Source organism: Crocodylus porosus, unplaced genomic scaffold, assembly GCF_001723895.1.
Source record: "Crocodylus porosus isolate Cpor-Errol unplaced genomic scaffold, CroPor_comp1, whole genome shotgun sequence".
NCBI lineage: Eukaryota > Metazoa > Chordata > Crocodylia > Crocodylidae > Crocodylus > Crocodylus porosus.
In genome coordinates this window covers 62,621,109-62,646,797 of record NW_017728906.1, presented here as the reverse complement: position 1 = coordinate 62,646,797, position 25,689 = coordinate 62,621,109, and the positions used below count along the sequence as shown (strand labels likewise).

Sequence of the window (25,689 nt, the reverse complement as noted above, 5' to 3'; positions counted from 1 at the left end):
AGTTTTTAAAAACTTTTAGATGGTTTGATAAAGTTATGATGAAGCTAGTTTCTCTTTGCAGAAGCCATAATTTTGTTGGGCATCCTGATCCATATTATTCTAATGCTGTCTAACAAATGTTGGATAAGCATGTGGTAAGATATATGTTGTGTGCTTTTCTAGTGCTTGGAATCATTGAATCATAGAAAATTAGGGTTGGAAGGAACCTCAGGAGGGCATCTAGTCTAACCCCCTGCTCAAAGGAGGACCATCCCCGCTATAATACCCCAGTCAAGGCTTTGTCTAGTCGGATCTTAAAAACCTCCAAAGAGGGAGATTCCACCACCTCTCTAGGTAACCTGTTCCAGTGCTTTACTATGCTTCTAGTGAGAAAGTTTTTCCTAATATCTAACCTAAACTTCCCCTGCTGCAACTTGAGACCATTGCTTCTTGTTCTGTTATCTGCTACCACTGAGAACAGTCTAACTCCATCCTCTTCCAAACCTCCCTTCAGGTAATTGAAGGTTTGAAGGCTGCAAAGAAATCCCCTCTCAGTCTTCTCTTCTCTTCTCCAGTCTGAATAAGCCTGGTTCCATCAGCCTCTCCTCAGAAGTAATGTGTCTGAGCCCTCTGTCCATTTTCTTTGCCCTCCACCGGATGCTCTGCAACTTGTCCACATCCTTTTTGTAGTAGCAGGCCTAAAACTGGACACAGTATGCCAGATGCAGCCTCACCAATGCCAAATAGAGAGGAATAATCACTTCCCTCACTCTGCTGGGAATGCTTCTACTAATGCAACCCAATATGCCATTAGCCCTTCACAACATGCGCACACTGCTGGCTTATATTCATCTTATTGTCCATTATAACCCCCAGGTGCTTTTCTGCAGAGCTTCTGCTTAGCCAGTTGTTTCCCAGCCTGGTTAGTACTCACAAGATAATAGATACTCCTTTTGGGTCAAGTGCTAGATGTTTACACTGACATTCTGAGACCAGTGGCTCAGACCCTGTTGATGATTCATGTGAGTGGATCCCTGTGTTGCACGTGATAATTCTTTTTCCAGCATTACTTTAAAAAAACATTTAATTAACACATGGAGGACATCTGTATTAACCAGATTTGTAGTGAAAAAGTGTAATCTGTCAATGAGGCAATGAGTAAAGATAACCCTTGCACATTCCTCCTAATTGGTGAAGTGTTCTATATGACTGCATCATGTACTAGCAGATTTGAAAACTGACAGGAATGGGGCTTTCAATCAAGCTTTGAAACCAGGGAGATGCCAGTGAAGCTGCCGTGGTATTAAAATGAATAGGGGATCAGACACAGTCAGTTTGTCTAGGACTGCAGTTCCCACTGACTTTTAAGTCCTGTAGCCAGGGGCAGATCCAGGGTTTGGCAAAGGGGGATGCAGGAGCAGCCACCCACATTGTATGAGTTGTTGTACCCCTGCTTCCAGGCTTCTCCCCCCTGCTAACCCACCAGTGTAGGCAGACCACACTGCAGTAGCCTCTGGGAACTTTTTAAAGTCCCCAAAACAGGTAAGTATTCTGGCCTTCCCCTGCATGCTTACAGGCATGTCTGTACCTCCTCCCATCTTCTCCAGGCACTGCTTGCTTTTCCTGCTGACCCAAGGGCGAGGGAAGTTTCAGAGCTGCTTCTTCACCCTCCAGCTGGGCTGTGCAGGGACTGGGCCTAACTGGGAACAGCAGCAGTGGCAGAGGGGAGGGGCTGGGCTCTCCCATACTGCATTTCCCTTTCAGGAGCAAGTGCGAGAAGCTGCTGCCACTGTCACTGCCCTAGGTAAGCCCAGCCCTCACACAGCCCAGCTGGAGCAGGCAGGGAGCTCTGAAGATCCTTCCAGCCCTGGGAGAGTGGAGAAGGCAGCAGTGGCAGATGGGGGAATGTGCTTCTGAGCACGGAGGCTCTTCCAGGGGGGGCATGGCCGATCTCAGGGGGTGCACCCCCTACATGTCACCAGTGAGAACAGCAAAAAGTATGTTCATGAGTACAATTAGTTTGGTAAAAGGTCTGGCCACTAAGGAATTGAGCAGGAAAAAGGAGATGGAGAATTCTTGAGCATCCCCATAGGGTGTGGACACAGATATTTGGAGCCTTTCAGAAGGGGAATGTTTCCAAAGTCCAGCAGCTGTGACATTCTGATTGCTATCTGTTAAGGAGCAGGAAATGTAACAACACCTGCTTCAACTTCAATACTTCATTCAGGTTTAAAGTTGCAACAGTTTTGCTAAGTTTGTATCATTACCAGATGGTTCATGTATTGCAATTAGTAACAGCTACTGTCCTCTTGAAGTAGTCCCCTTTTGAAATGGATCAAAATGTGCATGCATCTTCACCCACAGCATATCATTGGAGTTTTATAGAGAATGTGTTGCTAATAGATTTCTATAGATGTAAGGTTTCACATGACTTATATGAATTATTGCAAAGTTATAGTGCAAAACAGGCAGTCAGAAATCCATTTCATGGTGCTGTCACTTTTTTCAGATATGGCTTCACAAAAGAAGTGATGAAGAAGTATCGGGTAAGATATTTCCCCCCTTTAATTTTTTTCTGCCATTTACAAATCCTATGTTAACTACAAGACTAGCTCACAGTTACAAAAAGCTAGAAACAGAGTAGTTCCATCTAGGTAAAAGAAATTATTTTGTATTCATACCAGTGTAAGTGAGAATAGAATATTATACCCAGTGAAGCAAGAAGAGTAATCATAAAAACTTATAAAGCCATACAGCAAATACCAGAAAATACAACAGGGTGGTTGGTTGTAGCCATGTTGGTCTAAGGACATAGGCAGACAAGGTTTTTGGGGTAAATGTAGTATCTTTTATTAGATCAACTTAAATAGTTGGCAAAATTGTTCTTTGCAAGCTTTCAGGCACAAACATGCTTCTTCAGGCATGTGGAGAGTCTGCTGGTGAATTGTGTGCTCTCCAATAGAATAGAAGCAACAATGCAAAATGCAGGTCTGTGAAAATTTAAGTGCCTGGAAGTGAAGGTCAGAGGAGTGGAAGACAATAGGTGTGAGGCAGGAAGGGGGTAAGAAGGGAGAAGACGGGGATGTTGAATTGGTGATAGAAGAATGTAGCTTGTAAAATGCAGATAAGTTACCTGGGGTTATCAGATGTCAGGTAGGTTATAATGTGCCAGAAATCCAATGTCTCTATTTAGTCCATGATTTTTTTATATCCAGTACATTTATGAAGTGAAGTTTGTAGAAAATACAACACACACACACTCACACAGAGCAGAGAATTGATCAACTCAGAATCAAGCAGTATTTAATGTAAGTTTCTGAGCATAAATAACAAAATATTTTTGAGGTTACATCAGTGGGTAGAATTGTTCCCCCAGAATATTGAAACCCCAACCACAGGATGAACCCAGAGATACTTCCTTACTTTATACTTGCTGTGACTAGCTTCGGAGGTTCTCAGGAATGGCGTTTAACACAATAATCTATTTTACAGTACCATGGGCAAAAAATTTTACACCTTCTGGAAGACGTCTTTAGCTGGCTTCCCCTTGCTACTATAATTGACAGCAAAGTATTAATCTTGCATGGAGGGATTTCAGACACTACAGATTTAGATCTCCTGAATTTGTTTAGCAGAAATAAGGTAAGATAGCAGTATTTTATTTTGTTTAAATAATTTATAAGTAAAAAGACTAAGTATTGTTGTCTAAGAATGTTGTAGGTCTAGAGCAGAGATGCTCAGCCTCTGGCCTGCAGGCCAGATTTGGCTTGTGATGCTGTGTCACCTGGCCCGTGGGTCTCCCCAGGGGTCTGGAAACGTGGCAGCAGGGGAGCAGTGGCTCCCCTGTTGCAAATCTCTGGACCCATGGGGAGCCTTGGGCTTTCCATGCTGGATCTGGCACCCAATCCCGGTACATATGGCCAGAGGGGGTGGTACTGAGCCCTCAGCATCCAATCATGGTGGGAAGGGGCAGTGCTGGCCTCCCCAGGACCCAATCTCAGAGCATGATGGGGAGCGGAAGAGGGTGCATGAGGGACAGGAGGGGGCAGTGCCAGGCCGCCAGGCCCCAATCCCAATACTCAGGGAGTGGGAGGGTTTGGTGCCAGGCCCCCAGGGCCTAGTTTGGGTCACAGATGGACCCCGAGCCACTCATCTGACCTGCAGGGGTGAAAGGTTGAGCACCACCAATTTAGAGAGATCAAGAGAGGAAAAGAGTGCCAGTGATTTCTTAAAACATGTTTAGAATGGATATAGTATCAGTGGAAATTCTGAGCCCAGTACTTAGTTGTTATAAATCAGCGTAGATAAATTGAACTCAAGGAAGTTATACCAGCTTGTACCAGCTGTGGATCTGAGTCACCCTGTTGTAAGACTGTGTTATCCTAGAAAATATAAAAGTTAACAACTCTCAGAAGTTTCAAAGCAATCAGGAAATCAGTTTAGTTTGTGAATTTATTTTTTCAGTGAAGTTCAACTTTCTGCGCAGAGAAATATGTGCTATAGCTATGATCCTACAATCTGATCTGTGTGGGCAGGCACCTTCACTTGTGAGGGCTCTGCTTAACTTCCTTGAGACTCCATATCAGTGTAAAGACCTGTAGTTCAGAGTCAGGATCACCACCGACAAGCTGATGTCCCACCATGTCCGTGCCCCCCCCCCCAAATAACCCTCCTAAAACAAACACAACAAAACAACAAAAATCAAACAAACAAACAAGCTCAGCAGTTGGTCAGATTCAGCTCTGAATTTAAGCAGGGTTGAGCTCACACTGAAATCAGGGATAGATATTTATATCAACTCTGTGTTTGGCCTGTTGCTTGTGAAACATTATGCAGTGTCTGATTAACCTGGTGAAATAATTTTCACAGGAGAATATTGAAGTAGTTTAATTTGTAAGCCACATTCTAGACTGTGCTGGGCAGTCCCCACTGAGATCTGCTCATATTGTTAAATCCATGTGATATCTCTTCAGATATTGTTCAAGGTAGTGGGGGGAGATATCCTCTACTTAGATGTCTAGGTTTCACGGAAGAAAAATATAGGAGAATCTGTTTTCTGTTTCTTTACTAAATAAAGACACATTTGTATTAAAGTAATATGGGAACTCTTGTAGGAATCCTCAGAAAGAGAAAATGGAGATAGTGTAACAACCTCTGAGCATCACTGATTACTCACGAGTAAATGCAATCTTGGGAATAATTAATGGCGAGTGTCAGTGTTTGCCATCTATTCCATGTTGAAGAAGCTAGAGCCATCACTATGATTAAATGCTGTGTAAAGTTATGGGAACATGATATGTATTTTATTGACCTTTCTGAATTTCTGTATGTGCCATTAAAGATGCAATGATAAGTCTGTTTTTGTTTCAGATGAAGTCTGTGCTGAAACCACCAAAGCCACATACAGAGAAAAAATCCAGCATGAACAGAACTGGCTTGGTTGAGCAGCATTCTTCTATACTGAAACAAATGGCCAAGTCTCCAGCAACGTCTGGCTATAGAGGACCACACACTAATGACCGCTCAGATTCTGAGGAAAGTACTCGCCGCCTTCATGGTGGTACCCGCTCTGACCTTCCCCCTCAGATGCACTATCTGGAGTCCAGTGCTCGTAAGCTGCCAGAATTGACGGCAAAGGAATGGAAACAAGTATGTGGAACCAGGAATAGACTTTAAGTTTAGTTATAAAATGGAATTTATTTTGTGCAAGCAAGTGGTTTGATTCTGAAGTGGGCTTTCAGTGACAAACACATTGTTCAGGACAGTCAAGGTATTTTAACTGTGACTAAATCTATTTTCAGCCAGTGGTTATTCAGATGCATAACCATTTTTTAGCCCTATTAATGAAAGACTTGTGAGTTTATATTTATTCTGTTCTTCCAAGTATCAAGCATTCCAGTCCATTTTAAGAATACTCTTCGGTATCTAATGCATCCAGTTGATTTTATGCTGTTAGGATCTAGTGGTGCAAAGCATCTTGTTAGTTTAGTGGGCTACAGTAGGCATCAGTGATACGATGTACCCATCATCTGACTGCAAAATATACACTGGCAGACTGGATGCTAAGTTGAACCAGTTCCTTGGAGTTGGTATCTGCCCTACAAGTAGCTCAGGGAGAAGAGACTTTGTATGTTCTTCCTCCTATTTTTGGCTTGTTTTCCAGAAGGCAAGATTAAGTCATTAGTGGGTGCATCTGCATGAGATGTGTTGAGTGCAGTAGACTAATTCTACTGTGCATTAGCACAGTGGGCAAAACCCATGCAAATGCACAGTAGATTTAGTCTACTGTGCATTATTGTTACAAAAAGATTGTTCGTTTGCGCTAATGTGCAGTAGCACTGATTATGGCTCATTATTAATACATGTTGCAGAGCCCTTCCCAGTTAACTCACAGTCCCCCAGCATCCCAGGATGCTTTGTAGCCCTGTGGTGCTGTCTGCTTCTGCAGAGCAGAGTTGGCCCCACTAGTCTGCTCCCTAACCAGAGCACTATCACTGCTCTGGCTGGCTGAGAAGGGGGTAGGAAACCTGGCTCTAAACCTCAGCCAAGGTCTGCCTTGCAGTGGTGGAGCAGCCATTCACAGTCTTTTCTCATGGTCTCTGTTCAAGTGGAGAGGCAGGGGGCATGTCCAGATGCCAGCAAGGCTGGCACAAAGAAGCAGAGGGGAAGGAGGGTCTCAATCCTCCCCTGCCCCTAGCCACAAGGGATCCTAGCCAAGGTCTGCCTGGCAGTGGCAAAGCAGCTTCTGCTTGGCTTTTCTGCTCCCTGCTCAAGCGAAGGGGCATGGGGCATAGCCAAATGCTAGACAGGCTGGCATGCTGAACTGGAGGGGAGGGAGGGGAGTTTAAACCCCCCTCCACATGCCTCAGTTTGCTGGCCTGACCATGCCCCTGTGAGGAGCATGGGCAAGGCCAGGCAGGGGTTCCTTCACTCCTGCCAGGCAGACCCTGGTTAGAATTTGCCCTGGAGAAAGGGGCACCCCCTGCCATGATAGTGCCTTCCTGCTCAAGAGGGGGAGAGGGCAGCCCTTGCTGGGGTTTTCTCCATCTCTTGAGTGGAGAGCAGGGGTGGGGGATGTGGCTATGCCTGAGTCCAGGGCTGGCATGCCGAAGTGGGGTTGAAACCCCACTCCCTTCCTGCCTAAGCATGCGAGCCCCAGTCCAGGGTGTGACCATGCACCCCCCACCCCCCCAGAGTGATTAGCAATGCAGGGGCAAGGGCCTGGCAGGGGCTACTCCCCCTGCCTCAGGCAAGCCCCAGGCTGGGGTGTGGCCATGCCCTCCCCACTCTTTGATTTTGCTGGGGTGGGGAGGGCAAAAGCCTGGTAGGGACTGCCCCCCAGCAGGACAAAAGCCTGGCAGAGGTGGGGGGCATGGCCAGACATGGTCCAGGCTGGCAATCCAGCAGGAAGCGAAGAAGCAAAAGCCTGGCAGGGGTTGCCCCCCACCTCAGCAGGCAGAACCCAGCTGGGGTTTTCTGTGGGCCAGAGATGGGATTTAACCTCTACCGCCCTCCTGGGATGGTGGCCTGGGGCAGGAGTGGGGAGTGGGGGATAAGCCTGGTAGGGGCGCCTCACCCATAGATCTGGGCTGGGGTCCCATGTAGGCCAGGCAGTGGGGTTTAAAGCTCCCATCCCCCTGGCCTCAGCATGCCATGCTGCCTCCATTCAAGCAGGGAGGCAGGAGGAAAGCCTTGGAGATCTTGTCTCCTCCCTTCCCTTCTGCAGTGGCTGGGAGGCATGCTCTGGCACCCCCAGTTTCTGGCCTGGACCACTGCAGGCATGTGGCTGCATTTCCAGAATCAGAAGTGATTGTCTGTTCACTTGCTTATTGGTTCAGTCTATGCAGTTTAGACTAACCTGCAAAGACTGAATCAGTTCAGCCTCTGGCTCTTTGACTTACCTCAGTTAGGCTAACCACACCTTGTTGTGCATCTACAGATGCATCACACACAGATCCAGGAAGGTGATCCTTTCCCCCTATGTGGTGCTGGTCAGGCCACAGTTGGAGTACTACATCCAGTTCTGGGTGTTGCACTTCAAGAGGGATGTGGCTAACCTTGAGAGGGTCCAGAGGAGGGCCACTCACACGGTCAGGGGGCAGCAGGCCACACCCTATGAAGACAGGCTAAAGGGCCTGAATCTATTCAGCCTCCATAAGAGAAAACTGATCTGGTGGCCATCTATAAACTCACCAGGGGGGACCAGTGGAAAATAGGTGAGGCTCTGTTCCCCCAGGCACCACCTGGGATAACAAGGAATAGGGGTCACAAATTGATTGAGTAGGTTCAAGCTTGATATCAGGAGGTATCACTTTATGGTTAGGGCTGCCATGCTCTGGAATGGGCTCCCAAGGGAGCCCATGCTCTCCCCTACCTTGGGGGTCTTCAAGAGGAGGTTGGATAGCTATCTGGCTGGGGTATTATGATCCCAGCACTCGTTCCTGCCCAGGGCAGGGGGTTGGACTTGATGATCTATTCAGGTCCCTTTCAACCCTAGAAACTATGACTTTTTGTACTTAGCCCTGGTGTGTAGAGTAGTTTTGAAAAGCAAAACAAGGAAAAGTATGTTTCCTTTATATGTTTCTGAAATGTGTTTGTGTGATGCAAACTTAAAAGTTCAACTCAGTAGATTTTGGTTGCTTTGGTTTGCTATTTCCAGGTGGTTGATATTCTGTGGAGTGATCCAAAAACCCAAAAGGGCTGCACATCAAACAAATATCGAGGAGCTGGTTGCTACTTTGGCCCTGATGTGACTTCCAGACTGCTTAAAAAGTATAATCTGAAGATGCTCATCAGATCTCATGAATGTAAGCAAGAAGGTTATGAAGTCATCCATGGAGGGAAGGTAAGATCCTTGTGTGTAAAGTAAAATGCTGGCATGCATTTCACAGAAAAATCCAGGCTAGTAACTTCAAACTGATTAGCAAAGTTGATCAGAAAAAAAGAGCAGCTTCATAAAATGAGTATGAGGGAATATGTGATATTTGCATGTGTTACAATTCGATAGTTGTTACGTGTAAAATATTCTCCTCAACATCAAGAGGCAATTTGGTAATGACAGCAAGAATAGTACCATACTTATCTGTGCTTTTAATTCACTAAAATCCTCTATATGAGTCATGCCAACCTTTTTTTTACTAAAGTGCATTTAAAAACAAAACAAAACAAGTCTTTCTCAGTGTCTCAGAACAATTAGCTTTCTTCAAAGTGCAGAGATTCATAGAATCAGTACATTGTTATAGAAACCTTATAGAGCTTGCTGGTAGTGCTTCAGAGCTTTGTCTTCATGCACACCGGAAAATGTCGGTAGCAAAAGCCAGTGGAGTTGAACCACTAGATTAAGGTGAGAATATGAGCAATACTTTAGGTCTTAATTCTTATTTTGCCTCAGCTTTAGTAAAATGTTGATAAAAGGAATACCTTTGAGTTATGCCCTGTTGTTTGTTCAAATTTAAAATTCCAGTTATCTTTTTTAAACTTTAAAGAAAGTTTATCTTGTGTTTTATACATTATCACCTAGGTTTGCAACCTATTTATCAAAGATTAGGCTGTCTTTCCTCTATGGAAAAAAATCAAGACTCACTGTGCACCGGACTGCGCAGTTGTTACTGGGCAGTCATTTAGTATTTGCTCAAACAAGTAATAAATGACTGCTCAGTAACTGCCTTTAGTGCGCAGTCCCAGCACTGCACAGGTCGTTTCTAATGCTATTGCACAGTAGCAATGAGCTGTTGTGCAGTAGCTCATAGCTACTGTGCAGTAGTGTCAGTGTAATGGCTCATACCCGCCAACACTACATTGCCCTAGAGACGAGCTACCTCACCGTAGCTCGTCGTTAGAGCAACTTAGCATCTCATGTAGATTCACCCTGTATCATTACATGAAGTGAGTCGAGGGGGAAGGTAATCACAGCCTTTCATTTAAGATTGTATAGGGAGACATTAAGCTGTTTTCTGAAGTCAGGTAGTTGAAACAATCAAAACACAGGCACATAGAAGTAGTAGTATATAACTATACAGATAGAGGTGCTTTCTCTGTATTGCTTTTAGTAGAAGTGTGTGTGAGAGAGGAGGAGGCAAAAGAGACGAGGAAAACAGCAAAGCAACAAGCAACAATGACAGTCCTGGCAACCCAAATGAGAGAAGGGGGAATGGAGAGGACAGGGGTGTTAGGAGCTGGTTGAAAGAAGTTTGGAGTTGTGAGCAAAGGAACTATATTCTTTTGTTTGCTTCCTTTTACGTTTGAGGAAACAGGCCTCTGTAGATTTTTTGTAAATAGATAGGATTGCTTTAAAGAAGTAACTAAGAATATAGATGGATTGATATCAGTGGGTGTTGATGCAAATTCTTATGGCAAATGTTATATCTGCATGATTCGTTTGTGATACAGATGTGGCAAAACTGCTCCAACTTTAACCCTGTTTCCTTCAGGGGAAAAGGGAGGGGTTAAAGATATATATGTTAATTCAGATAGGTACAATACATTTATGATGCTAACTTCTCTGAATAATTTCATTTTTCTTTTTGGGCTTCTCTCTCTGACGTGCACAACTAGAAGCATGGAAAGGAGACTAAAAGCCATGATTTAGCTTGCAGGGAAATGTTGCCCTTGTGATGAGTGTGAGAAAGTGTTATTCCGAAGACTTGATGGGACAAATTGAAAATGTAGTTCTGATGCCTCAGACTCAGTGGACCCAAGCAATTTCAGAATTGGTGCTGCTTATTTTAAACTGAATGATAGATAGTTACTTATTTAATGTAACTTTAAACTAGGTTTAACAGATCTTAGGACTGCCTCAATTTTTTTAAGGTCAGTTTCATGTTTCTGTGCAAAAGGAACTGCTTTAACCAACTCCATCAACTTCTTTCTTTTATAAAATCAGGTCATCACTATTTTTTCTGCCTCTAACTACTATGAAGAGGGAAGCAATCGTGGTGCTTACATCAAGTTGAATCCTGATCTGATACCTCGCTTTGTACAGTATCAAGTCAGTAAACACACACGCAAAGAGACGCTTAACCAAAGGTACAGTAAGGAAAACTCATACTGGTCACATTTGTAGTGGATGAGCAGGAATTTACACAGAATGCATCAATTTTTCATATAGTGTTGTTGGTGGTAGCTGTATTGGTCTAAGGACATAGATAAAGAAGGTTCTTTGGCTAAATGTGGTATTTTTTATTAGACCAACTGAATAGTTGGAAAAATTGTTCTTTGCAAGCTTTCAGGCACAAACACCCTCCTTCAGGTGTAGGTAATAGTATACCTGAAGAAGGGTGTTTGTGCCCAAAAGCTTGCAAAGAACAATTTTTCCAACTATTCAGTTGGTCTAATAAAAGATATCACATTTAGCCAAAGAACCTCATCTGTTAATTTTTCATATTAGACAACAAGCAACTTCACTGTAATTATACAGCCATTTATTTTACTGGTTTTTCTTTTCATTTTTAATTAAATCTTTTGATTGCTTTTAATGAAACATGTTAAGTGGTTTCCAACAGCTCTACTTCGTTTTTTTTAAGGGTTATCTGTAATGTTATAAGAGGATGTAATGGTTTGACCTGTACAAGACAGCAAATGTGCAAGACAAAAGCAAATAGGTATAAACTGGCTATAAAACCTGATGCTTAGAAATCTTCTGAGCAGTGAGGTTCTGGAAGAGCCTTCTGCAGGGACTGGTGGAGGCAAAACACCTAATTATTTTAAGATGGAGCTTGCTGCATAAACGACCTGGTTGCCTATAAGACCATGGTACTGGACACAAAACCAGGAGATCCTTTCCAGTCCCACATTCCTATGCCCTATAAAGGATTTGAGTCACCACTGTATGGCTCCCTTTTTAGACTGGTTTAATGGCCATGTCTAAAATGAGAAACTTAGTTGTGCATCAGGGCCAAGAAGTTCATTGTCACAGTTTTGCCACTCTTGGGGCCTTCTGGTTTGTTTTACTGGTATAAAGGACTTGACTTGTCTGTGTAAGGATTACCATTATCTGAGCATCATACACATTCAGAGATTTCTTTTGGTTCTGAAGTATCACTTTTTAGGAGGGCTTATATCAAGACTATGATGATCTAAAATATTAGTTGATACAGAGGCTTGCTTATGCATACCTTGTGTAGAAGATTTTAGAGATCTTGAGAATTTCATCTCTTTAACTGTCTATTGCTATTTTCTTCTCAGGGTGAGTGTAGTTGAAAGTTCTGCCTTAAAGTCACTGAGAGAGAAAATTTACACGCACAAATTAGAACTCACTGAAACTTTCAAACAATACGACCCCAATGATACAGGTAATACCACATTTCATTCTTCTTGATAGGGTATATGATCAAATCAGAGTGGGTGACAAGCCACCTGCAAAGAAGGGAGGAGCATAACCTGGGGAATTCAAAAAGAAGGGTCCTTCACCTTAGAAGGGGTCTCAGCCTTCATCTTAACAGTGGGTGCATCTACATATGCAAACGCTGCTGGAAGTGTTTACTCTGGAGTATTTTACTCTGGAGTAAACCCACCCTGGGATGGCATCTACATGTGCACAAATTTGAGAGCAGATTTGTTCCCACCCTGCTCTGCCACCCTCGCCGCAGCCAGGTTTAGCTCCCCTCAATGCTAACCCAGGGGCTATCAGGGAGCAGACAGCCAGGAGACAGCTGTCTCCTGCTTGAGGCTGGGAGTTGCTCCCTGCCCCTAGGAGCTTCCTGCTGCCAGGGCAGACTCCGATGGCAGAATGTGGGCTGGGACAATGTGCCCCTGCCCTGGCAGCAGGGAGCTCCCAGCCCCAGCTGCCCAATCAGGGGCAGGAGGCTTGGAAAGAGCAGTGGGGGAGGGGCAGGTCCTGGTCCCTTTCCCTGATCCACCAGTGGGGCACCTAGCAGTGAGCCCCCAGCAGGGTGTGGATTCCCTGCCCCAGCAGCAGAAAGCAATCATGGAGCCAAGGCCAGGATATCCCTGCTGCCAGGGCAGGGGGATATTGTCTCAGCCTAGGCTTCAGTAGTGGAGCCCACCCTGACAGCAGGCAAGTCCCAGGGGCAGGGAGCAATCTCCCACTCCCTGCTGGCCAGCTGACTGGGAGCAAATTTTGTCCCTGTTGCCTATCTACATTTGCCTTACTGTGCAGTAACTAAACCAATTTGTGCAGCTACCCCTGAAGCAGTCAGGTGGTTATCAAACTTAGATATTCATCTATGAATGTTGTAACCTTAAAATGTCATATGAAAGAAGACTACTTGGTAGTTAATTTGCTACTTGCATTTTAACTGCTGAGTAGAGCAAATTACTGTGCAGTAAGGCTCTGCAAATGTAGACAGTGATGCTTACTATGCAGCAATTTGCTCTATTGTGCAGTAATGTGTCTTGTGTAGACGTGCCTAGTGATGGGAGCTGACTAGCCCCTCCCCCCCTCATTCCCCATTAAGCTAATTTAAAGCTTTGACCAGTTCTTTTTGAGCCTCTTGGGTTCTATAACTGCCCTACCAACCCTCCACATGTTTGTGTCACAAAAGCCATGCTTTTCAGTATACTGACTTCTTTTCTGTGTAGGGGACAAGGATTTTTTCCTGTTGGGATTAAATTATCAGAGACTGGTGCATTTTCTTCAATTTCTTCATAGTATCCTGGAGGTGCAGTTTAAGTATAGGAGTTAGAAATTAATACTGGTGGCTTGTAAGACTGTTTAATTTATTACAACTTGCAACCACTGAGCAGTTTCCTTAGCTGATGCAATCTCAAGAATATCCTTGCCTCAGGGACGTTCTTTCTTCTAGGTGAGGACATGAACTTCCCTCACCCCAGGCAACAGCAGGGTTTCAGCAGTGGCAGGTGGGAAAGAGAGGAATGGGAGGGGAGTGAAGGGGATGTGCCTCTGACCCTGGAGGAGAAGGGGGAATTCTTACCTCCTTTGGGACGTAAAATTGTCCAGGCTGCTGATCTTGCCCCATGGTCAGAAACAGGGGAGTGCAGTGGTACCACTGCATCTGCTCTTGATCCACCCCTGGAGGGAGGTATTGGAGTGGTGCCAATTTCAGCCTTCACCGGCCAGTGACTTTGGGAATCAGTGGCGCTTGGCAATGAGGGTGAGCTGCGGCTGAGGCTGTGGCTGTGGCGGGAACCACTCTGACACCTGCCCCCACTGCAGCAACCTTGGCTGCGGTGGCAGGGCTTCTCATTGCAGCTGCTGGAGCCTCAGAAAGTGCTAGACCTCTAGCAGCCCTGGTGCAGTGGCAGGTGGAGTTCACCTCCACCAAATGGGTTTGGCCTGCAGGGAACAAAGCAGGGAATATGGCCCACAGGCCACTTTGAGTTTAACATCCATATTTGAGACATTGTTATAGCCCTTTTGAAAACAACAGAGATGTGCTAGTAGGAGGCACGTATAATTTATACCTATACATGTGGTCCACTTTGACAGGTTATATTTCTGTCGGTGAGTGGGCCTTGGCAATGGAATCTGTCTTGCATCTGGATCTCCCTTGGAGGACACTGCGCTCTCGATTGGTGCAGCTTGGGTCAGATGAAAGTGTTGACTATCTTTCATGTTTCGATGATTTGGAAATAGAACGACCTCTGAAAGAGGTAAAGAGGAAAGGGTTCATCTCTGTGGCTTTTGAGACCAGAGACTTAGAAGAAAATTTTTTTGTAAAGCATGTAGCACCCACATGTGGGGCCAGGTTTTTGGAAGAGCTCCGTTCCCATTCTGGTCTGAGAAATGAGAGGGTCAGTGCCTCAGAAATGCTTTGAGATGCCTAAATGCAAGCTGAGCTCTTCTAAAATCTTGTGTGTTCCAAAAATTGAGAAAAGGGGAGCTCTTGAGTGCTAAGCATATTTTGGAAGTCTGGCACTTAGTTGTTTCTCACTTTGTTTAAGAAGGTGAGGAGAGAGGAACTGTTCTGACATGCAAGGTTCAGGTCTAAGATGAGTATGTTTGTAATGTGCAAGCACTGTCAAAATTTTCTTAGTTTGTTCACAAATTATGACATAGCAGACATGAAAGACTCATCCCGTGGGGCATCTTACCCACCCAGCTGTTAGGTATCCTGGAACTGAGAACCTCATAGGACCATATCCAACTTCCTATTTAGCAGGTATGTATCATACAACAAACTTTCACCACATAAGTGATGTTTTAAACCAGCTATATCGATTTTTGATCCTGTTCCCCCTTGCACAACTCACCAGGTGTGGCCATTTACACTCTGTTGTGATTTTGTTCCACCCAGGTTGGGACATAAATTCTATGCAAGACCCAGACACATTAGTCCCAGGAAAACCATGAGAGGGAGGCAGAGACCCTTCCACCTTTTGTCTTGCTATCCTGGAAGTTAGGGCATTGTCCAGAGAGTGGGAGACCCAGGTTCTATTCTCTTATCCAGAAACATTTTGAACCTGCATCTCCCGCTTCCCAGGAATGTGCCCTGGGCTAGTCACCTTCTAGCTCTCCTCTTGAAGCTGCCCCACTGAGCCACAGTCCCTCTAGTTTGCTCTTTTTCTGGTATCCCATGACTTCCTCTGTTAACAGCTCAATAGGACAGCTTAGAGGAGGGGTGAATGCCTTGGCAAACTATGCTGGAAAGTGAGAGAGAAAGGTTCAACCATAAGATGGGCCTGATTTGCACTCCCATGGCAAGTGCCGTAACAACTAGGCTGTTGGGTTAAGAGCTAGGTAGCCTCCTTGATTTTTTGTTGTTGTTGTTGTTGAAGTATATGGAGTTACGTGCTTTTCCAGTAGGAAGCACCATCTAAACTCTAAGTGGCCTAAAACACCACTTAAAAATGAGCCATGTCTAAGTGCTATTTACACATCTAAAAGTGGAGTTGGATTTGGGCTATACTTTGTTCAGGTTAGAGCTACTGAAGGGGTGGAAATCACACATTGGAATCTCTGCTTGAAAAATGGAATACTTCAATAAGTTAATAATGATCACATTGTGTATTAGTGCTCTAATTTGTCTTGTGTGTCCTGCTCATTAGACTAACTTATACTGAGGTATGATCTGTTTTGCAATTTCCAAACTAGGTTCAACCAGCATTGGTGGAAACCTTTTGCAGATACAGAAATGATCTGGAGATAATCTTCAACATCATTGACAAAGATCATTCAGGTACTTCAGAATAACTGCTTCCTAGTGACTGCAGGTCTGTTAATTATTGCACTCTAAGTTTTGGCTTTATTTTTTCCTCTCCCTTTTAGCCTTCCAAGTATATGATAACCCAACATGATTTTTTTTCTGGTTTATTTAAAACATAGTTAAGCACACAGCCTGTATCCTGTGTAAGGGCCAGAGTGTAGCCCAAACCCACAAGATGCTTCTGTTTAATCCCCATCCCCAGAGGTAGATTCACCATTTTTTGGTTATGCGTTTTTCGTCGCATTCTCCCTCCTCTGATCTGATGCAAAAGCAATGTGTGCATTGCAGCCATCAAACAGCAAATACATTGAGTTAGTGGCAGGTAGGTAGCTTTTTGAGTAGAGATGGGGTGAGCTGTGCCGAGCCCCTTTACTTTCATCTATTTTTTGCAGGTCTGATCTCCATTGAGGAGTTTCGCCAAACATGGAGGTTCTTTAGCTCTCATCTGAACATCAACATAGATGATGAAGCCATTAACAAGCTTGCCCATGCCATAGACTTCAACAAAGATGGCAGCATTGATTTCAATGAATTTTTAGAGGCATTTCATGTGGTTCATAAGTTTGAAAAGAGAAAGGACCAGTGAAAGAGCAGAATTCCCCTGAGGATTTCTTGTCAGAAGCTTGCCAGCCTGTTTGCCACTGGTCTCATGCTGTGCTGAGATACCTAATTTCTGGCTGGAAAATAATGGACTGCTTGTTCTTGTAAGACAGCCTGGTAAACATATGGGTAGATAACTAGAAGCCTGGTTCTGGTCGGACAATTTATTACTCAAATCAGTTGTAGATTGTGGACAGTTGCCAAGCTTGAAAACACTAATGAGGAGAAGGAAGAAATGAAAGAAGAGAAAACATTAATTACCTTCTTAAGGGGGTGGGTTTGTTTCCTGCTAGTGGAGTGTTTCACTGCCATATTAACAACCTAAGTTTGACTCCAGTCCCTGTTTCTGTGGCCATTGAGGTCTGTGATCACTGCCAACATATCACCTAAAGCCTTGGGAGGTTGGGAAGAAGTGTTTCTTGTGGTGCGTGACCAGTCATTGCAGACAATTAATAAGCAGTATTGAGCACCCTGAAAGGAGTTGTGCAGTGGTTTTTACACTTTGTATTTCCCCTCAAGTTTTCCATTATAGCTGACTACAAAGGGTAGCATCACTTTGGCCATGGTTGAATCTGCCTATAAAAGATTCTGCTTTTAAGACAATGAAGATGTTTTGATAAAATATTATTTTCCTTTGCTTCAGTATACATTATTCTAATGAATACCAGACAAGCCAACCTTAATATTATTTGCAGCTTCCAAGTTGGACAGCTGTGTTGCAGATGATTGCAGGTACTGTAAAACTATACAGTACTGCATAGTCGCTTTCCAGAAGAAAGCAAAATCTGGAACTTGGCACCTCTGCTTGCTTTCAAGCTTGGAACATAGAGCTCTGGTGGCTTGGAAGATATCCAGCCAGTCTGCATGGGGGGCATGCATAATCAGTAGCACAGAAATCACATACATTCATATTGTGCTCACTTCTAAGTGTTTTCTCTAATAAAACATGCACACAAAAGATGCTAAATGAAAAGAAAGCATTTTTCTTTGTGCCAAAGCCTTTGTCTTGGCTATTAAGACTTATTTAAAAGCACCGCCACAGCTTCTGGTTGATTGCTTTGCTGTACCTTGGTCTCAGTATTAACTGTGCAGTAAATTACTCTTTGTTCCTTACTAAAATAATAAACTAAATGTTAAAAGAAATACTGTGTAAGCCCCTGTATTCCTACTTTGTCCTTCTTCTCTGTGGAGAGTCCCATGTAACTCGGTGAGCCTAATAGGTTCCAAGCTCAGACCACACAAATTTGTTGCAGGATCAGGGCCGTAACAGGTAAGTATTGGGATGTCAATGAAAAGCTGTAAGCAAGCATGATCCAAGTCTGGGTCAGTCATGGACATGGACATTCCTGGAGATTTAGCCCCAGAAGTGATTGATGGGGAATCAGGATTGTGAGTGAAAGGGAATAGGTGATCGCAAAACTATAAATATAAGGTATGGTCATATAGCAGAAGAAAGGAGGCAGAAGTTGGACTTGAAATACTGCTTTGGGAAGCGAGATGGAGAATCAGCCAATGGACCAAGAACTGACAGTAAGAGTGCCCACATCCTAAAACAGCTGGCTGCACAAAGACTCGACAGAGCAAAAGAATGAGACGAGACATGCACACAGGGTACCACAGTGGTGGTGGTGTGGAAATAAAGACATTTATCCAGGTTCCTCTGTTCAGACCTTCCTGTTAGGAAGGCAGTACAGCTTCATGACCCTGTGTAAGGATGATTTAGTGTTTTAGCTCGCTGATCTCAGAAGGGGAGCAGTTTTGCTCACCGATGTGTCAGGGGAGCATCCAGCTGAAAAAGGGGCAACTTCAGCTGCATATTGGTGCCCTGATGCCAGAGAGGGAGAAACCTCTTGCAGGCACCTAAATATTGTTGAGGGGTTGCCCAAGAACAAATTCTGCTTGTTTTCCTTCCTTGGAAAAGGGGGAGGATGGAGAAATAAAAATGTGTCTGATGCTTCTGGCACATTTATTTGGTGCAATGGGATCTGGTCCCCCCATTCCAACAATAGCACCTCCTGCCATGCCACGCCAGGTGTCATGGCCCCACATGAGGAGCCAACAATCAGCTGACTGCCAGCCCTGGCCAGACAGTCTGGGTCCAGACCTAGGACTGGCTGGAGACTAGGGCTGACAGTCACTTGATTGCTGGTCCCCACCTCAGCCAGTCCCAGATCTCATTCACGTGGGGCTATCAGCACAGAGAATCTGCTGACTGTTGGTGCTAGTCCACTAGCTCTGGCTGTGCACAATCTGAGCCCAGCAGCCTGGAGTTTAAAGGTCACAGCAGGAAAAGCACTTCGGCTTCTGCTGGAAGCTTCTGATCACCCTTGTCTGGCAGCCTGGCTAGAGCTGCTAGGCACAGGATTTAAAGTCCTGGGTGGGGTGGGGGTGGGAAGTCCTTTGGCTTTCACCCCTATCCCTAGCCTTGGGCTGGACTTAACAAGCATCTGACCGTCACCCTTGGGGCTATTCCAGACTCTGGTGTGGTCTGGGTCCCAGGAGCAATGATCTGCCATCAGCCCCTGGTCATGTGGTATATTTAAGACACCATCCGAACCAGTCATGGAACAGTTACATGGCTCATTTCCCATTTTAGTACCTTAAATTGGGTGGATGCACAGTACCCTTCCCATTTATGCCATGGCTAACATGTTAATTGTGGCTTCAATGTGACATATAGAGGGCGCCTGTATGCCATATATTGGATAGACTGTTGTAGATGTATAAAATTCTGTGGAAAATTGGGTAGTGTGTGGGTCTGCTGGGTTATGGATCAAGCCCTGTGTGAGCAGGCAAGAGAGGAGGCATACATCAACCTTCAGCCATGATGTACTGCTAATTTAAAACTGTATCATTCCCATACATGTCTCTTGCAGCTGTTGGCACTGCCCAGAATAGGGAGGTTTATTTAGAAAATGCTCGTTTAAGCCAGTGATGCTCAATCTTTTGGTCTCATGGCCAGATGAGCGGCCAGTCTACAAGCAAAATGCAAAGTCCACAAGCCGAACTGAACCCCATCCACCAGAATCAGGCCCTGGGGCCAGACACTGGCCCCTGCCCTATCCCATGCATGAGCAGCAGCCCCTGGGGGGCCTGACACTGCCCACTCCCACATGCTGGGATTGGTTCCCAGGGACTGGCATCACCCCCCTCCACCCCCCACCCCCACACCAGGATTAGTTTTCCTGGGGATTGGTGCCACCCCCTCCCACTCCCACACATCAGAATTGGCCCTGAAGTCCTAGTGCCACAACCTTCCCGCCTCCTACCTGGGGATTACTTCCTGGGCCCCAACACTGCCCCCCACCCAGACTCATGCACTGGGATTGGGCACCTGATGCAGCATGCAGGGCCTGGGGCTCCTCATGGGTCCAGAAATTTTGTAGAAAACAGTGGCATGATTTGCCTGCCACCAAATGTCCAGACCTGTGTGGAGCCCTGCAGGCTGGATGACAGGGCACCAGAAGCCAAGGTCTGAGCATCCTAGTTTAAACTATTGTTTTCTTCTTCAAGTGCTACATATGTTAAGCCCCCAGGAAACAACACTCTTCTTGGAACATAACTGCGCCCTAATGAGGCTTATTGACCTGGGGCAGGGGGCTGGACTCAATGATCTTCTGAGGTCCCTTCCAGCCCTAATAGACCTCAGAAGGATCAGGAAATGCATCCAGAAAATGCAAAGTACTTGTGCTCAGGAGTTAGCCTACCAATTGGTTATTGCATGAGGAACTATACTGTACATCATTCAGCTGAGCTTTTGCCTCCCTACAAATCATCTATACTGAATGCGCACACATCTCATTACATGGAGCACTTTGAGTTAAGCTTGAGGAAACTGAAGTAAAATCCTAAATGGTCTGAAGTCTGTAGACAATGTATTGTGTGCAACAAACCTGCTTGTTTAGAGATGTAGAAACAGAGTCCTCCAAGGCAGGAATGCTGTTCTCTGTAACTTGTATCTTTAGGCCATGCCTCTGTGCCCACAATATGCAAAGGGCTTTTATGATAGTGGAATACGTCTATGAAGATGGGTCATGCCTTTTCTAAAAGATCTAGCTATTGATCTAAAGCAGTGGTACTCAAGCTTTTGGCCCCAGGGGCTAGGTGAGTGGCACGGGGCTGGTCTGTGCTGGATTGAGCTCCGCATGTCAAGATTGGACCTAGAACTGCCCCCTCCCTGCCCCAAGCATCAGGGCTGGGGACAAAATATAGTGATATAGTTGGGGCTTTGAGCTGGGAATTGGACTAGATGATCTGAAGTCCCTTCCAACTATCATTTTCTATGATTGGGCCCTGGTGCTGGTCTTATATAGCAGGATTAGGCCAGCACTTCCATGTGGCCTGAGACTAGGTGCCTGATCCAGTAAGCAGGGCATCAGTGCCACTGCTCCCCTGCTGCCAAATTTCCAAACCAAAGAGAGCCTGATGGGCTGAATGACAAGGTGCTACAGGCCAGAGGCCAACGGTTGAGCACTCCTGACCTAGAGCACTCGACTCTGTTTCCACCACTCACAATATTTCCCCTCTCCTGGGCAGCATTTCCTATTTTCCCTGTTCCGCCCATAACACTGGGACACTAGTCCTATTTTGGTTTCATGCTGTGATCTGATGGTGGAACTCCAAGTGCAATTCATTTCCAAAGCACTGGGGCGGGGGTCCTTTTTAAAAATATTCATCTTGTAATGAAAACAAAAGTAGAGGCTCTCTAGGCTAGAGCTTCCCAACACATTTTGAAGGATGCTTTTAGCTAGAGTAAGGAGCTAATTTTCTACTGAAGAATAACAGCTATTAGAGAAAGAAGTCATTAGAAAGCAAGAGACAAGCACACGTTTAAATATTTTATCATTAAATTTAATAGCCCCTGCTGTGAGACATTTCATTTCTGAAATCTGTTTACCTTAATCAAGTAAGTCTAAATGCTTTGCCAGAAGTATTGTCCAACTTTTTTTTTATAAAATAGCTCCAACCCATGAATGCAGATCATTGTCTTAAATATTGCAAACATGCAATACATTCTTTTCATTAGAACAAGAAACAAAATCAGAACAGCTTGATATAATAGCGCTATACAGAACAATAGCTATAGCATGCATCTTCTGCCCTCAGTAATGACCTGTATGCCATGATGCTTGTTCAGATACAGTCCATATTTTTGTTCCAGTGCAGAGACAAATGTACCCGTAACAATTCAGTATTAAACTTGTCCTTCAAAATGAGGTCTTATCTCTCTCCTGTAAAAATCAAATTACTTCTTGAGAGTGGCCATGCTATACGCAAGCATTCTGCGAGCTGCAGAAACAGAGCTTAGCCTGGGTTGCGGACAGGTGATGTCATAAAACCAGTTGAACTGCTAAAGGATTTTGAGTAACAACGTCCCTTTTGTATTATGTGCGTTACACTCACAGATTTCTAAAAATGCAGATAGTCTCATACCATTATCTACTGCATTTTAATAGCAGGGAAACTATGTAAGTAAAATAAGTTTCCTTAATGCTTGCAGCCATGTTATTTTAGTACTGCCATTTTGCAACATGATTTCAATGCAAGAGCAATTAGCTCTGAATAGCTGCCTTTACTAAGCGTTACAATGAATGTTAACTCACACTCCCTCCTGTTGAAGCTGAGCCATGCTTCAGTGAAAGATTACTATTAAATGCACAGAATAGTCCTTGAAACTGGAATTGAAGCCCAGGTCTTTCCTGTGACTGCTCTAGCTCTTTTGCTGGAATTGCACACAGTTGCTCTCTGGCCCAGCAAATTTACCACCTGGGTAGGTTATGCGGCCAACACTAACGTCACTGACCTTTCCACCAGTGTAGATATAGAAGAGTCAGACAACAAGCCCCGACTGTGGGGTAACTTTGCCTAACACAAGATAAGCAGAAGGCAAGGTAGAGGTTCACTATACAATGCATCTTCCATGCATATGATTCAGTCATCACTACCCCTGAATAGATCCAGAGTTCAATTACACCTCTTTCCAGTCCTGAACAGAATACCCAAATCCTGCCCCTATCTCTGATATAGGTACCTTTGGACAACCCCCAGCATTTCCTACTGGATAGCTAATGTGGCTCTCTGCGCGGGGTGCTGTTGAATGTTATTTGGGGGCACCCAACTATCCTGGGCATTGTACAAGGTGCCAAAGGTGCTTAACTTGGAGCTATGGATTCTGCTCCAGGGGGCAGGAACCTGCAAGTCAGGCATTGCAACCAACTGTTTCAGAGAGATAGAGGACTTGCCTCAAACTGCTCTGTTTCAGCTTCCTCAGCTGTAAAATCATTACTTGGACCTTCTGGTATATTGTCAATAACTTTGACAAGCTCTACTTCCTTGAAGTAAACAAATCACAAGCAGTATTGCTAAGGACGGCTGTCTGGACTGGTAATCTGAGCACAATTTTTTGATCATTTCATAAGACTCGTTAACGATTGTTCTCTCTCTCTTGCAGATGGTAGGAGAACACTGTAAAAGTCTGATACAATTCTGTATATGAATCCCCTATATGCAAGGTGCTCGTTAAAACTGGAGGAGGAGGTACAGACTATTGAGATGCACTTCAGTGCTATACCCTAGAAGAGCTGGACCTAGTCCACTGTACAGTATCCACTGAATGCTAGTAACATTTTATCATTCAACCCAGCAGACCAGACCATTTTATTGTTTTCAGACATGTCTGGGTTTGAGGGAGTAGTAGTGTAGGTGTTTCCTTCCTGACAGCTGCAGTCTGTGCTTACAACAGCACCGCCTGTCAAACTAAAAACACTGGGTCTTAGTTGTTTCTATTTTCATTCCATGAAGGCCCCTATTTCCAAGATGCTTGATGTGTCTGCTTACCCTTTTGCTTATTTTCCATAAATGTGATTTCAAGCTGGATTGCCATCTACTTTTCAATCCCCTGCAAATGCTGACAACCAAGTCACTTCCAATTAACTTATCCTAAGTAAACTAAAAATATTCAGTTTGTTCAGGCAAGAGCACGGATAGCTAACAATTACTGGCAGGGGTCTCTCAAACTCCTGAAATATTTAGACACACACACACAAATTCTCTATAAATAGGGTGTTATATAAGAGATCTTCACAACTTCATCAGATCTGCACCACTCCAAAAAACAAAGCAGTTCAGATCTTAATCCTGGGTCTTTGAAGTAAAGAGGCTGGAGAAAAGTGACAGACAAGTGATTGCCCTAGGAGCACAAATGGGTTATCATTCATTTTCTATTTCAAAATCCTGCACCATCTCCAGCCTGTCTATCAACCTTCTGCTAGACTGCACTGTCTCAGACTCTTAAATTAACATATATTTTTCAAGCAACTGCACTGTACTGATTGTCTAAAAGTGACAAACACAAAACAAAAAGCAGCATTTCTAAATCACGTCGTGTTATGAATTATAAATAAAGAAGGAGCTCAAGGTTACATATGCAGTTGAATATTTAATGGTGGCATTTTGCTGAGGGTTTCCATGTATTATTTTAAACCTCTGCTCAGCTGCACGAACATGTGCAATTCAAGCATTCTTTTTAGTATCCACAGCATTTAAAACTATTATATGTTTCTCCTGTATATAAACTAATAATTAAAACAAAGTTGAAGGGAATTATTGTGCATCTTAAAAAAAAAAAAATCAGAGTGAAACCTAAAAATTACAGAAATTTCTGGACCTTTATTTGAAACCTCAGAAAATAAGTACCTGTAAGTCTCTTATACATGAGCAAACACGCAGCATACTAATTTAATTTGAAGCTTGTCCTACTTAAAAGTGGAGGAAGGTTTTATCCCCCCATGAACTTAGACCATGAAGCTAATTAATCTCTCAGCACAAGTATAAAAACCAAAATCAAACAGTGACATAATGGTAGGTACAATGCCAGCAAAATGGGACACAGACCAAATCAAGTTGTGCTTAACATCTCCACCCCATTCCCCACCCATAACAATACAGGACCACAATTCCTGCAGCTGGATAATAAACACACTCAGGTACCTGTATGATGTGGAATGGATACTTCTTAAATGGCCAAACACTCGTTGCTCTTTGGGAAGTTCCTAAGAGTGGGTAAGAGACAACTCTTGTACCTCTGACACTGAATGTTGCCCTCTTCCCTGCCCACAGGGAAGCAGCTCTTCAGAAGGTCACTGCTACACCAGTAATGGGCTGTAGTCCCTTACGGGACAGACAGGTTTGGGGCAGAGGGATAGGGATGGAAGGTGAACCTGACACGTGCTGTCTAGCTTGGTTGAGACTGGAGGGTGTGGGGAATGGGATTTTGGATTCCTTTGTTTTTTTGGGTTGTTTTATTTCCCAGTTCTTATCAACATTTTTCCTACTTAGAAATAAACATTTAAAATTATGGTTCCCGCTAAGTGCCATTCTAAAGGCAATACAATCTTTTATTAAAAGTATAATTGCCTTACTATTTGAGGGGGAGGGGTTCTCCCCTTCAGGTCCTAGAAGTAAAGGGGAGAAATTCCATCCTCACCTACTAGTCCGTGATCTTGTTTTGATATAGGACATATTCTGACTGACCCTTTGCACTGGCAGCAACTCAGTCATACGTTTATCTGCCTCCTCTGAAGTTATCATTCTGCAATGAACTGCACCTCTCCTTCTAGCCAAGAACCAATAGCTACTCATTCAGCCTACAGACATGTAGTTAATCCCCCAGGGGCAAGCCTCAGCCTTAAATGGAAGCCCACAAAGGGAATCTTTGCTGCCTCTTCTTTGCCCACCCCCTTGGGTTAGGCCGGAGCAGGAAGCACGGTCGTTGTGCATATCTAAACATACTCAATGGGCAGTCTGCCCACTGTGGAGCACAGCAGTAGCTTCTAGGCAGCATTTGGTAATTAGAAAAATGTTTCCTTGAAGGACATTCAACAAATATCCAATCCCTACTTTCATTAAGTTTACATCTTATTTTATAGAAGGGGGATACTTATGTATTTCTAATCTGTGAAGCCATTTATGGTGGACTGCTTTTTAA

General features: G+C 44.3%; 1 protein-coding gene across 5 annotated transcripts in view; it reads left to right on the top strand.

Moving 5' to 3' along the window:
- The window catches only part of PPEF1 (protein phosphatase with EF-hand domain 1), a 73,755-nt gene extending 55,909 nt beyond the window's left edge, over positions 1-17,846 (top strand). For all 5 annotated transcript variants that reach the window (XM_019529232.1, XM_019529230.1, XM_019529233.1 and 2 more), the window contains 9 exons: positions 2,489-2,525; positions 3,472-3,621; positions 5,350-5,628; positions 8,639-8,824; positions 10,862-11,004; positions 12,163-12,269; positions 14,387-14,550; positions 15,992-16,076; positions 16,496-17,846. In XM_019529232.1, coding sequence (XP_019384777.1) covers positions 2,489-2,525; positions 3,472-3,621; positions 5,350-5,628; positions 8,639-8,824; positions 10,862-11,004; positions 12,163-12,269; positions 14,387-14,550; positions 15,992-16,076; positions 16,496-16,689 — 1,345 coding nt within the window. In that variant the 3' untranslated portion in view covers positions 16,690-17,846. The remainder of the gene's footprint in view (positions 1-2,488; positions 2,526-3,471; positions 3,622-5,349; positions 5,629-8,638; positions 8,825-10,861; positions 11,005-12,162; positions 12,270-14,386; positions 14,551-15,991; positions 16,077-16,495) is intronic.
- The last annotated feature ends 7,843 nt before the right edge of the window (positions 17,847-25,689 follow it).